At 41.4% G+C, this 14,873-nt stretch overlaps 2 protein-coding genes across 2 annotated transcripts in view; both read right to left on the minus strand.

Moving 5' to 3' along the window:
- LOC149267136 (hsp70 nucleotide exchange factor FES1-like) overlaps window positions 1–14,873 on the minus strand; it is a 78,544-nt gene that overhangs the window by 46,074 nt on the left and 17,597 nt on the right. The window contains exon 2 of the mRNA XM_089398214.1: window positions 1,887–1,978. Coding sequence (XP_089254340.1) covers window positions 1,887–1,978 — 92 coding nt within the window. The remainder of the gene's footprint in view (window positions 1–1,886; window positions 1,979–14,873) is intronic.
- On the minus strand, window positions 4,271–5,140 carry LOC149267137 (uncharacterized). The gene is made up of 2 exons (XM_089398209.1): window positions 4,762–5,140; window positions 4,271–4,639 (listed from the first exon to the last, which is right to left on the minus strand). Exons 1-2 carry the CDS (start codon window positions 5,119–5,121, stop codon window positions 4,436–4,438), a joined length of 564 nt encoding a protein of 187 aa, XP_089254335.1. The 5' UTR covers window positions 5,122–5,140; the 3' UTR covers window positions 4,271–4,435.

Consider the following 14,873-nt stretch of genomic DNA (forward strand, 5'->3'; position numbering starts at 1 on the left):
AGAATTCTGATTATAGAATGAATAACACAATGGCTGGACAATAAATCAGCAGAAGCAAAATAAATTTCCAAATACAAAACAAACTTTTACTGCCCTTCAAAATCAATTTTTCATTAAAAGAAATGATTCCAAACTTACAAGGGCTTCTCACATTGGGAAAACTGACCCACTAGAAAAACTGCAGAAAACCTCCTCTGCCACGCAGTCATATAGCCGCGTACCACCAATATTTACGGTTGGGTAAAGCCCCTATGTCCTAGCCTCTGCACTAAGATGATACAACCCCTTGTTGGTTGATCTCCTCCTGTGTATGGTCCTATATGGCAACCCCTGTAATCATACAACTCTCTCTGTGAACAAGCTGAGTACTGCTCCCTTTATATTTACAGAATTGTCTTCTTTCTCTTCCTTGGCTTGCAAGCTGAGTGAACACCTCTATCTCTCTATGCAACTAAGTTACTGTGTCTTTCTATCACTCTGTTATTTCCTTTCACTTGCTCTACCTTTATAATTTTGAGTTGATGACTAAATCTCCAGAACCCTAATCACTCATTGAGATCAATGGCTGAGATTAAATCTCAAACTCATTTGAGATCAATGGTTGAGATTCATCTAAATCATTAGTGTAATTAAATCGCACTTTATTAGACTTTTCACAACTTAAAATTAAAAATCTCTTTCAATTTATTAATTTACTTTACAAAATATAAAGGACTTCAGACGACTTCACACACATTTGACACAAAACCTGTGCAAGAGTTCCTGTCCAAGCTACAAACATCAACAAAAACCCTATAGTAAGTGCAGAAATGTAGAATCACTATGCAAATATTGTTCAACTTGACATGAGGGAACTTAAGATATGTATGATGCAAAACAAACAAATACAAGGGAGATAATAAATCACATAAATAGTAATTATCAAAAGCAGATATGAAACATTCACATGGACTGTCACAACAAACATCAATGTTATTGTGATCTCAATAACAAACACAGTGGTCCAGGATGAGTTTAAGGCATCAAGTTGGATTATGTTAACATTCTACTTGCAACCCAACTTGCCCAAAAAGTTATGCTTTGATGGAGAGACTGTATATTTGGAGAGCATGAGACAGGCAAAGCTCAGATAATAGAACCAAATGATGAAGGTATTCCATGCAGCAGAAGTAGTTATAGAAGTCAATCTGAGTATATCAAGAAACCCTACAAGGTTAAGAGAAGTGACCCAAGAAACAGAAGATGTGGTTCAAAATGGAATTGAAGTGTACTCTTTTAGATGAACAAATCCAGGTATATAAAAGAAACTAATTTAAGGTTTTATAACAGAAAATGTTCTGCATTGGCTTATTATTTCTGTAGAAAAGGAAGAAAGTAGAAAAGGTTAAAAAAAGTAGAAAGTTAAGTAAAAGGAAAATGCTGTAGAAACTCAAAGTTTGAAATTGAATTTAATGAGCAGCTCCATTAAAAATGCTGAAATATTCAAGAAAACAAAAAGAACTTCTAGGAACTACGGAAATTCTTCAGAGATTGATAGGTCCCAAAGTATAGATTTGAATATAGCAATGTTTTTAACCTTCAAAACACAGGAACATGGAGTCATTATATCTTGTGTTTGAACTTTGAAGCTTTGAACACAATTTCAATCGATAAAACAGCCCTACACCATACAGTTAATTCAGATTCATACCAATTGCTTATTTATGAAATTTTAGGATGAGATTTGTAAGTAAAAGATGAAAACATTTTAATGGTTGAGAATGCTGATGAAGGGATGAAGATTCCAAACATATTCTGACAGGTGTTCCAATTCAATGCAATAATGAAGGTTTACTGAAAATTCTCAAAATTTACATACTGACAAACTATCTACTGCAGCGACATACCTTAATTTCCACTCTACGCTTCTCAAGTTCTTCTGGAGACAGTCTCTGGGCTTCCACTGCAGCTGCCTTCAATTTTTCAGGATCTGAATGGCCTGAAAAATTCAAATCGATCCAAAGCCAGATATGAATAAAGAAACTCCTAATAAAAGTTCTTGCTTAGAATTTAGCTAATTACAAATGAATGACAGCCAAAAATAAGAAACCAAGTCTTTTAGGTTTCAAGTTATTGACAAAACAATCATTTGAACAAAAAAAAAATCAGATAATACTCTTACTCTCTTTTGATGAAATTAATTTAGAGGATGCATCTCATGAAACACGAATTCAAATATTCACGAGACCTGAGGAACCATAGCTTCTAAAGTTAGAATTTACTATTATTAGTAGGGTTTTGGCTACACTTTCAAAAACAGGCTGCTAATGGATGGGCTACAACATCATACAAGAAAGTGGATGAACTACATCATTGGCATACGAAATCAAGAACAAGCAAAAAATATAAACACATGGACTGGTATAATTTCATTGGACAAATATAACCACTAATAACCATCTCCCTGCACCTAAAAACAATGAAAACAAGAGCTTGGCATTGCTGCCTGTTACCCACCCTTTTGTGGGTGATATCCCTAGGAGAAATATTTTCTCCATGATTGTCCTTAGCTAGCATCCAGCAGCCCCTTGCAGCCACCAACTAGCTCATTGTGCCATTTCTCCGCCACTTGAGCCATCCATGTGGTCCCTCACCCATCTGTCATGATCATATGTTTGAAGGTGGGCCTCCCAGACCGAAAGGTATGCCTTGTCATTTGGTGATTGAGTATTTTATTTTACTTATCATGGAAACTCTTGGGCATGGATTAATGGGGGGATTTGGCGGAAAGAGTGGACTAAGTCTGTGCTCTTGTCCCCTAGGTCTCTTTTGGATGTTAATCATTGGACCCTAGTCCCGTGGGATCACTTTTACTGACCTTTGTACTTTAGGAATAGTACTACATGGGAAACCCCGATTTTGGTTGCGTGGCCCCACTCCCTGATCCACATATATCACCCCCCTTCTGCTCATTATAATCCCATTCATCACTCCTCCCACCTGGGTCCACATTCCTCCACTGGGTCCACAAAGGGTTAGCCACCCTCTCCTCTTTTCCCACACCTTGGGTCGGGCCTGGAACGATGCCCAGAGGTTGATGCAAAAGAAAAGAAAATAAAAAGCATAATTGGCCACATTCAACAGGAAATTGTACCACAAAATGCAAAAGATGGCCGGAAACAAACATATTTAGCACATGGGAAAAATCCAATACATAATCTCTACCCCCTTCCATGGCCATCACCCTGGTTCCTATAGGCCCTAGATGAGCCTCCTCTATCATTCAGGAACCCATGATTGTCCCAACCCTTGGTGGGCAATGAACTGCCCCACCTTAAAAGGGGTATCCACTGCTATACTTTACACATCATGCTCTCATTCCCTTGAGCCCTGAGCAGTTAACCAAAGAAAAATCATAAAAGGCAAAAGGCATATGAAGAAGGGTGGAAAAATCAAGGTCAGGGTAACTCATGTACCACAATTTCTCCCTCCTACACATCATTTACCCAATTATGGGCTTCCCTTTCATTAGCTACCCTTGTACCATGGCATGTGACCCAGATTTTCCCCTTCAATCCCCTACTTTGTTCCATCACTTTATCGCATGCCACCACCATTTGAAGGATGTACCATGGACATACCACCCCCTTTAGAAGCATAAACCACTTAATAGGGTGCTTGGTTAACTCCCCTTTGAGCTTAGAGACACTTGCACATGCTAAAGCCCACTATGGAAGGGCATGCCATTATGAAGTTCCCACCTTTTTTTCCATGGTTTGTAAACTCTTTTACTTGATTTATTTAATGACTTGGTGACTAGAGGGCAAGGGTACGCATTGGATCTTATGTCGGATTACAGGTGGTCTCCATTTTGGGTTTGGTCTCCCTATACAGGTACCTAACCAATGTTGCACGAAGCGGGAGCGAAGCGGAAGCGTTTTTTGGAAGCGGGGACGCCGAAGCGTCATTTTCCAAAAATCTAGGAAGCGAAGCGTCCGCGGAAGCGTCTGCTATATATATATATATATTTATATTTTTTTGCATTTATACTCAAAACAAACATCCCAAATACCAAATTAATTGTAGAAGACATGAAAACATGCATATTTTTGCATAAATCAAGATAGATATGGCATCCATGATTCCATTGTAGTTACTAGTATGTACAACAATCATCTATATTCTAGCTATTACAAACATACATCAAATTTTTAAGCATATTATAAAACATAAAACATTTAAGCATATTATAAAACATAAAACATAGAGCATATTATGATTTATCTAGCAAGTGAGCAACTGTCAACATTTGTCATGTCCAAAATTCAAATAATAATGTTTACAAAATATGTCACTTGGTCACCGCCAAGCCAAAAAGGTTCAAAATTCAAATTCACAAGTCTACAAGTCTAATGAGTAATCTATGACAAAAAGTAGTAGATTGTGAATATATCTACTAATCTCTCCTCCTTCCACCACGAATAGAACGTGGTGGCGGGCCTCCACGTGGTGGCAATGAAGAAGATGGTGCCTGTGGAAGTCGTGGCACTGAAACTGATGAAGAAGAACCCCCTGCTGTTGGTGTTGAACCATGGAACCTAGGAACCAAGGGACCAGATGGGGGTGGGGGTGGTGGCATATCAACACGGTCATCATCATCCTAGAATCGCTCAAAAAATTCATGCAAAAAAAAAACACTAGTTAACAAAAAAATTAAAAAACATGAATTAGAGAAATGCTTTATAAGGGAAAATTGGAAAATTCATACCACAATGGACATACCTGGATAAGAGCATCCTCTAATTGCTCTAGTCGCAACACTCCATCCTCCAAATTGGGCTCCTCTGGATTCTTGTCCCAAATCAACAAGTCTTTATTAGACTTTGCATCTTCACAGTAATGGGACAACAATCGCAAGTTGTAATGAACATAAACCAAGCTCTCTGCCCGGTCTAAATTCAACCTGTTCCTTTTAACACTGTGGATGAAAGAATAAGAGCTCCAACACCTCTCTGCAGAAGAAGTGTTTACCACCTGTGATAGCACCCGCAATGCCAAACTCTGTAGAAGTGGAGTACCCCCTCCATGCATGTTCCACCACTCAAGAGCAGAAAAAGTCTCTCGATCTTTAATTGCATGCATGCTCCCAAATGGACCAGTGTTGAGCGTATAGTTGCTCACCTGCATCCGTACCAATGCAGCGTCCTCCTCATCAGGGATTAATTTACTCAATGCAGCCATATATTTTTGGTGAACCTCTTGATCTTGGTGTGGTTTTCTCCTGCTTCCCCCCCCCAGGTGCTAGTGTTGAAAGCCATGATGGATGATAGTATTTAGGTGTCAAAACATATGCTAATGCATGCAATGGAATATTTAGCATTTCCCATCGGTTTTGCACCTCTACACGAATATAATTGTACAAGGTGATATCTCTAGGCTCAACAATGTCTTTAATCTGCCCCAACATGCTATCCATTTGCTCATACACCTCCCCAATTACTGGTCGATCTGAATCTGCAAACTTGATCATGTAATAAATTGGTTTGGTGAATTGCAAAACATATTTAACCTGTCCCCAAAAGTAACTGTCAAGAACAGTGTCCTTGACTGCATTAGCACCATCTATGTCAGTGTTAATTTCATCCCATGTTTCAGCACACACCAGATTAGTTAAAGCTTGTCTCACCTTCACTAGCCGCCTAAAGCTGAGGTAATAACTAGCAAATCTTGTCTTTGCAATTTTAAGCAATTGCAACTTGGAGTAAGTGCCATAGAAGTAGTTTACCCTTGTATGCCCTGTGATGAATTTAATGAGCTGCTTCCCTCTCCTGTAAACCTCAGCAATCCACCCACATTCTTTGTGTTTCACAATATCATGCATCAAAAGGTTCAATGTGTGAACCAGGCACCCAGACCAAAAGATGTGTGGATGAGTACGCTCAATAATTTTTCCTGCTGCCTTACAATTTGCTGCATTATCTGTGATCACTTGAACCACATTATTCGGACCAACATCTTTGATTGATTTCAATAGGAGATCTGCAATGTTTTGTGCAGATGCAGTGATGGAGGAGGAGTCATGACATGCAATAAATACTGCACCACTAGAAGAAACACCAAGAACATTTATCAAATGTTGGTTTCTAATATTTGTCCACCCATCTGATACAATGGATACCCCAGAATCTACCCACTCATTTGTAAAACGTGTCAAAGCTCTTTGAACCTTAGCTTTTTCTCTTTCTAATAACACTGTTCTAGCTTTCTCATAGTTGGGGGCCTTGTATCCTTTTGGGGCTTCATTGATGGCCTTTACCATGTCATGCCAATAGGGAGAGCGAAGCACATTGAATGGTACACCGCAAGCACAAAGAAAACGGACTATCTTTCCATCCACATCATCCCTCCCAGCAACATTAAGGAAATCCCCTATTGTTCTTCTACCTCCAGAGCTTGCAGAAGTACCATGAGGAGATGAGCAACTACCAAATTTAGAGGTTACACTTGATTCAGAATGAGTTTTTTGTTTCTTGTTTTTTTGTTGTGCAGCCATCTCTATTTGGATGTATTTTCTTCTTTCTTCAGTTGAAATGTTTGGGCAAATTTGTACCCCCACAGAACCCTTTTTTTCATCACTGTCCAGCACCCCACAAAGATGCCTCCTCAGACGGGTATATGAACCACAATATGGTTTTCCTCCATGACAACCATGAGGGCACACAAATTTGTAAGATCCACCACCCATTCCCCCATCAAGTTTGGTCACATAGTTCCACAAGGGTGTTGATGTAGCTTTCCCATCTTGTGTTTCAGTGTCCCCTTCAAGTTCATCCCCTTCCTCTTCAAACCCTTCCTCCTCATCATACATTGGGTCAATACTATTAGGACCATCACCAATGTCCTCTTCTGTTTCTTCCCTTCTATTCCTCACCCTTGCCATCATTAAAACCAAGAGTGGAATGATACATAGAAGCCAAAAGAACACCATCTTGGAATATGGATATAGGTGGTGGACAACGGCAACCTGTAAATAAAGGAGCAAGTAGAAACAATGGGAAAGAGTAGGAGAGGGAGGAGAAAAATACAAAAAAAAATTCAAAAAAACAAGGGAGTTTGGGGTTTGAACTTACCTCTTTAGCTCTTGTAGATGAAGTCCTCCAAGCTCTTGCTCCAAACTCCTCCTCCTTCTCCTAGCTCCTCCTTCTTCACTCCTCCAAGCTCTCCTCTCTTCTCCTCTCCTTTCCTCTCTTCTCTTCTCCTCTCCTCTCTTCTCTTCTCCAACTCTCATAAACTCAAAGTGAGAAAATGAGGAATGAATGGGGGCTTTATTCTTTTCATTCCTCACCTTAACCTCACTCTAACCTCACCCTACCCCACCCCCTTAAGGTTGAGTGAACATAACTTAAAAAAAAAATTAAAAAAAATGTGTTTTTCTCCCTTGGGCGCGCCCCTTTCCGCCGAAGCGTACGGAAGCGTGCGTGAAGCGCACGCTTCCTGCTCCGAAGCGCCACGCTTCGGCCCGAAGCGCCGTTCGAAGCGCGCTTCGGAATCGGCGCTTCGGAAATTCCAGGAAGCGCTAAAAATTTCATGAAGCGCGCTTCCAAAATTCCGAAGCGCGCTTCGTACGGCGCTTCCGTACGGGGCGCGCTTCGGAGCTTCGATCCGGGGGGGGGGGGCGCTTCGTGCAACACTGTACCTAACCCTCCAGAGGGCTACATTGGCACATGTAGGGTGTGTGTAGAAAGTCGTGGGCCTCCACAGCAATAGAAAACATTCCATTGATCCCCATAGTCATTCAGATATTTCTCGTGGTTCACCTATTGGACAAAGAAGATGCACCTGGTTCACCATGCCCAACCGGCTCCACAGTTGCACCATACACTTGGCAGATGGTCGAGGATCTATATGATGATGTGGCATCACTTATATCATCATCCTAGCCCTTGCAGATGGTCTACAAGCATCTTCGATCTGTTTGGAGACCCATGAGGACATTTGTATACCCCCACATCCATTTAGGAGCACCACAGGTGTATTACTTGGAGAACAAGGGGCCAACCCCTTGTCCACTATTTTTGGAGTCCTATTTCACATTATGGCACCTATGTACTTCATTAGGTCTCCTTCAAGGCCCAACGACACATATTATTGATCATTCGACCCTCTTGAGAAGCTTACTCCTTTGTTATTGAGCTAGTTTGGTGGGTTTGTCACCAAAAGTACTTGTTATTTTGCACATTATTTTATTCTAGGGGCTAAATTAGGCCAAAATAAGCTAAATCAAATTCATTAGACAATGTATAAATAGATGATGAGTTGATTCATTCTCTCATCATCACGAGGATTGATCATATTCTCTTGTGAGATTTTCGCTATTCTCTTTGAAGGACGAAATTGGATGGATGGATGAATTTTGACGTTTGGATATCTTCATTTTTGTCTTGGAGCTTCTATATTGGCATATGATGATGATTGGATATACTTGTTCTCACATGTAAGTGCTCTTTTAATGCTATTTTGTCATTCTTTTTTTTATGTTACATAAATGATGTTGGGATTTTTGTTATACTAGGCCGAAATTTTGCTGCTTTTCTTGGATGAAAGGGTATAAATTTGTATTTTATTAGCGTTGCATCATGTTATGGACCATGTTTGAATAAGTGAATGTTCTTAGGGATATTTCATTGAAATTTATCTTGACAAGTCATCACATATTGCACATTGAAGTATAAATACCTTGAAGCAGTTTTTCTCATGCCCTAATTGACATGTGAAATTGTTCTAGAGGCCTCCTTGACTGAATGAAACCACCTAATCATTGGAATCTTCTTAAATCCATTTCTCCCAAAGGAATAGGCATTGATCTTCCATAGGTGATCACCATAAATCATACTCTTTATCACCTCTCCCTCTTTCTTCTAGGCCTAGCCTCCATAGGGGACCTAGGGCATAAATTATCTCACAATCTAGCCATCCAAACACTTCAATTTTTGGTCCACAACTACACTGATGTTTTCTCTACAGGCCCTCCAGATTTGAAGGAAATCTGACGATTGGATATTTGGCCCAGTCCTAACACTGTTCAGAATTGGATTTCTAAAAATTGCGTAGACCATGAGCTAATTGCTACTTTGTACTATGGAAAAAGACACTATTTTTATTTTTGAAGGCAAAGAGAACATGGATCTCATCTTCAGATCTAGCCCTTACTTCATGGCCTCCAGGAGAATATTTCTTGCCCACTGGACTCTAGACTTTAACCCCAACATGGAAACATCTTCTACACTTGTATGGATTAGATTGCCACATCTACCCATTATTTTTTGGGGTGATGGTATTTTAAAGTTATCAGAGACAAGTTGGGCCTTTTTATTACTCATGCAGAACCTAAGGGTAATATTTTTACATGTGCTAGAATTTGTGTGGAAATGGATTTTGCAAAAGGACTTTTTGAGGTGATTCAACTTGAATTTGAAGGTTGGAGCCATCTTCGGACCCTAGATTATGAGTAGGTTCCTTTTAAATGTAATTGTTGCCATGAGTCTGGTCACTTTGCAAAAATTTGTTCTAATGGTCAAGCAACTCAGCAATTTTCTAAGCCAACTCCAACTTCTCCAAATAATGATGAGCAAGGATCATTAGACAAGTTTCAAGAAAGCAAAAGAAACAGCAGTCTAGGAGGACTCCACCTGACATCAAGGCTAAGTCATACCTGCTTACCCCCTCCAATAACAAATTTGGAGCCTACAAACCTCGAGGTAAGAATATGAGGATTTAGAGCCCTGTTACCGCTCAAACTATTAGCGGGGGTAAAAGGGACTTCTAAAGGGACAATTGTTAGATCAAAGGGCAACGATGAAGGCTTAGCCCATTGTCACCTTAACTAAGACTCCCTTCTCTTTACGGGCTTTCACCAATGGGAGGAGACTCGGTATATAGAAGGTCGCTTGTGAAGGATGCATCAACCAATGGATGTGAAGTGACCCTAATAATCCTTTTCCTAGAAGGGTTGTAAGAATAGAGATTACTTCTTGTTAAGCAAGGTACAAACATTTCTAGGATGCGGAGGTGAGGATTTGAGGGTTAGGTTAGAGAAATATGCCTTATGAAGGAGTTTCCCAATCCTAAAATCCTTATTGGACTTGAATTCCTGAATGGTTCCTGAAGATTTGCCTTTTCAAAAGTGTGGGACCACACAGGACCAAGTGGACCTAGCCTAGCTTAAGGGGGAAGAAACTAGCAACCAATGATGTTATTAACCCAGACAAGGAGGGGGAAAGGATCAAAGCAAGAATCTTCACTTGAAGGTGTCAAATTGATCCTATGAAGCACTAGCCTTGGGAGCACTAGGGCAAAGTTTGATCTCGGAGCTAGGGCTTGGGTTATCTCACAACTCCATCATCAGAATAACTTCAAAATTGGAGGATGCCTTGAGGACACACTAGCGCAAGACAGGCTAGGAGATCAAACTTTTTCTTGGGTTATTTTGTCGAGAAGGTGATGCCTTAGGTGACCCAACTTGGCTAGACCTAGAAGAAGGTGAAAAGGAATTGATTTTTTCTAGTGACCACCTCTTGGTAGATCAGTGCCTTAGTCTTGGGAGAATGGAGTCTAGGGTAAATATGAATGAGGACCTTGCTTCTTGGTCAAGGAAGCCTTAAGACTACTTCGCTTGCCTTCCAGGGCAAGGGGAAGCAACCTTACAACTTTATACTTCTACTTGCAAAAGGTGATGGCTTATCAAGATGAATTCAGTGACAGAATTATCTCTAGGAAATTTCATTCAAAATTACATGGCCCATACATTTAGAGAGATGTTATATAGAAACAAAATTCCATAATTTAAGCAATAAATGCATGCCGCAATTAGCCCTAAAAATAGAGAAATTTCCAATCCAATGTATATGACAAAGTAAAATAAGAATAGAATTAAAAGTGTGTACTTACATGTAATAGAACATATCCAACCATCAACAATTTGACAATAGAGAAGCTCCAAGATAAGATAAACCAAATCCACACATCAAAATTCATCAATGCTCCAATTCATCCTCCAAGAATTAGTGTGAAATTCTCTAAAGAGAAGAGAGACCCAATCCAAAGTGATGATGATCAAATGAAATCATCTCACTTGTATTTATACACTAATGAGGAGCTTGAATTAGTCTCCTAGGCCTACATAAGGCCCAAAAATAAAATAATGTGCTAATAACCTAACTTTTGGTGACAAGCCCACCAAACTAGATCACAAATGAAATAGTAAGTCTCTTAAGAGGTCAAATGATAAATAATACATGTTGTAGGGCCCTCCAAGAGGCCTGATGAGGTCCATAGGTGCCATAATGAAGAACAGAACACTCAAAAGTGATGGACAAGTGGTTGGCCCCTTGTTCTCCAAACAATAAACCTGTGGTGCTCCCAGTGGTTGTGGGGGCACAATAATAACCTCATGGGTCTCCAAATGAGTTGAAGATGCCTGTAGATCATTTGTAAGGGCTCCGATGATGGTGTAGGTGATGCCACATCATCCTACAAATCTTGGGTCAGCTGCCAAGTGCATGGTACATTTGTGGGGCTAGTTGGGCAAAGGTAAATCAGGGGCATCTTCCTCGTCCAATAGGTGAATCTCAAGCAATCTCTAAACATCCTCGGGGATCCATGGAGTGTTTTCTACTGTTGTGGAGGCCCATGGCTCTCAACACACGCCTTACATGTGCCAATGTAGCCCTCTGGAGGGTTAGGACCTCGTATAGGGAGACCAAACCCAAGATGGAGACCATCTACAATCATGCATAAGATCCAATGTGTCCCCTAAACTTCCAGTACAAGTCATTAGAGAAATCAAGTAAAAGATCTTACAAACCATGGACCATAGGTGGGAACTTCATAATGGCCTGCCCTTCCATAATGGGTTTTGACATGTGCTAATGTCTCCAAACTCCAAATGGGGTTATCCAAGTATCCTATGAGGTGGTTTCTACTTCTAAAGGGGATAATATGTTCGAGGTACATCCTTTAAAAGGTGGTGGTATGTAATAGAGAGGTGAATGAAGTAGGGGATGAGAAGGGGCAACCCTGGGCCACATGTTGTGTTAGGGTCCCACCCTAACCCCCTTATTTATGTAGTAGGATCGAGTCATAGTTATAGTTAAGTAAAGAGTCAATAAAGCCCATATTAATAATTGTAAGTGGTTAACCCGCAATTAATGACGGGACCACAGTTAGTTGCAAATGGGCCATGGTATTAGATAGATGGTATTAATAAGAACCATGGTATTGATCCATGGTATTGCATGTATGAGTCATATATAAAGGATAGAGACTCCCTGTGAGGAGCATCGTGTCTTATTTTGTAATCGAGCTCTGCTCTATTGGAGGTTGCCCCCTCGAAGAGGCAAGTGAACATTGCTTTCTGAATAATAAAATACTTGCTCTTGTTTCTCACTATTCTATGTTCTGGGTATATTTCTTCGCATATTTGGTATTCTGGTAATCGTCTTGCAAGTTAAGAGCATAACAAGTGGTATCAAAGCACTTTCCAGGGCAGGTGGGATCTCCATTTCTTAGCAAAAAAAATTTGGCTAGAGACGTGTTCCGGCGTCTTTAAACCACGGGATCTGTCATTGAGCGCATAAACCTGCGGATTTGGGGAGGCATGCACGCAGGAAATACAAGAGGTGGTCACGCTTGTTGGACTCCCTTGTAACCCCTATGGGTACCCCTTCGAGTAGTAGCACATTAGACAGAACTGCGCACGGATTGTCTTCCAAGTACCCTCTAGGTATATCGGAAGCCCCCTAGCTCCTTTGAAACCTCGCCATAGATAAACCGTCGGCCGTCTTGCTGCTACAGTACACTGAGAACAGCACTCGGAGAGATTACTCGCCCGTACGATAGGGTAGTCGGGTTGTACGGCTAAGGGTACGGTTGATCCTCCTTAGTTAGAGCCTTGAAACATTGGGCCAAGTACTACTGTCAGACCCTTATGTATATTGCGATCTGTAGCACCTGACACTCCTCGAGACCATAGTTCCCTTTTCTATCTTGGGATCACGCATAATCTCTGCCAGATCAGATCTCGCAAGGGGGTTTGCAGCAGCAGCAGACATCAATCCCGCAGTTTCGAGTTAGCAGACCAGCCTTTCCGATCTATTAGATCCATCAGATCCGCAGCAGCAATCTGTCCGAGCTATCCGATCAGCCATTCAGATCTCTCAGATCCACCAGATCTGAGTAGTTGTGTGGGGTTCCTATATCGTGGCGTGATTTTTGTAGGACTTTTGGCAGCACTGACATTTTGAGGATTCAGCTACTGCAGTATTCCTAAGCAAGGAGTAAAACTCCGTTGGGAGTTTTCAAAAAAAAAAGAGTCTGAGACCCCCCGCGGCGCTTATTGGTGATCTAGCCCATAAGAATCAGGACGACGAGCTGAGCAAGGTGGTACCATTCAATTGTTAGTGAAAAAAATTTGGGCGGTCCCAAATTTCAAGTACATCGGATCGGTGCATGGTAGCAACTAGAGCTCAAGCTATGGCCAATGAGAAGATCAACAAACTTGAACAATCCTTGCAAGCCATCCAAGCTCAGCTTGACAAACTAACTGACGCACTCTCTAAGGGCAAGGAGGAAGCCCGCGAGGAGGCGTATATTGGCAATGGACACAGTGAGGGTGAGTCTAGCCACTCTCTTCACCTCTGGGGCACCCACCAACAATCCCGTCCGCGACCTCCCAAGCTGGATATGCATAAATTTGATGGTTCTCACCCAGCCGCATGGGTAGCACAAATGGAGCAGTATTTCAATCTAAATAACATCTTAGATAATGAGACTCAGCTTATGGTGGGGAGCATGTACTTGGACAATGAAAGATGGCAATGGTGGGAATGGCATCAACGTTGCAATGGAAGTTTTTTGACTTGGGCCACCTTCAAAAAATCTCTTACAGAGCGCTTTGACCAGGAATCTGCTTTTTTGGGTCGTCTCACTAAGCTCCGACAAACTGGCACAGTGGATGAATATGTTACAGCCTTTGAAGCCTTAAATTTCCGCACTAGGGATCTCCCAGATACGTTCTACACGGAATGTTTTACCACCCTCCCACATGGTCGGAGGCTTGCAAGGTAGCTCGTAACGTGGAACGTGCGTTAGCAGCCCAGTCCATTCGCCCAAATTTCACCGCCAAGGGTCGCCCCCCAAAGGCTCACAGCACGACTCAAACACTTAAGGTTCAAAAGGTGTCACCTGCAAAAATGGCCGAAAGAAGAAAGCAGGGATTATGTTACTACTATGATGAAAAATACTCCCCAGGTCATAAATGCAAGGAGCCCAAATTTTTCAAATTGATGCCACTGATTACAGCTCATCGGAGGAAGCCCCACCACTTGAGGAATCGGAGGAGATAGAAGAGGACAACCAGAACGACAATGTCCCTGACGAACCAGTTATTTCGCTGCATGCTTTGGCAGGGATTTCTTCACCTCAAACTCTCAAAATCAGAGGTTTTATTAAACATCGCCCAGTAGTAGTCTTGATTGATAATGGAAGTACACATAATTTCATCCATCAAAAAGTCGCGGAAGCAGTGCATTGTTTTGTACGAGCAGTTTCTAACTTCCAAGTCCAAATTGCGGATGGGGGAACAATGAAATGTGAAGGCCGCTGTGAAAATGTCAAACTTCAAATGGGGGATTATCAGTTGAAGACCCACATGTTTGCCATACACATGGGAGGGTGCGACATTGTCCTCGGTGCTGAATGGCTTCGCACTCTTGGGCCAATCACAATGGATTTCCAGGAGTTATATATGAGCTTTAAGCAGAACAACTCCACACATACCCTCTGTGGACTCCAGGCGGGAGCTCCCTCTATCATCAGCTCACATAGGATGGAAAATT

Source organism: Pinus tabuliformis, chromosome 6, assembly GCF_031772625.1.
Source record: "Pinus tabuliformis cultivar Carrire ecotype Pingquan chromosome 6, CPIR1, whole genome shotgun sequence".
Lineage (NCBI taxonomy): Eukaryota > Viridiplantae > Streptophyta > Pinopsida > Pinales > Pinaceae > Pinus > Pinus tabuliformis.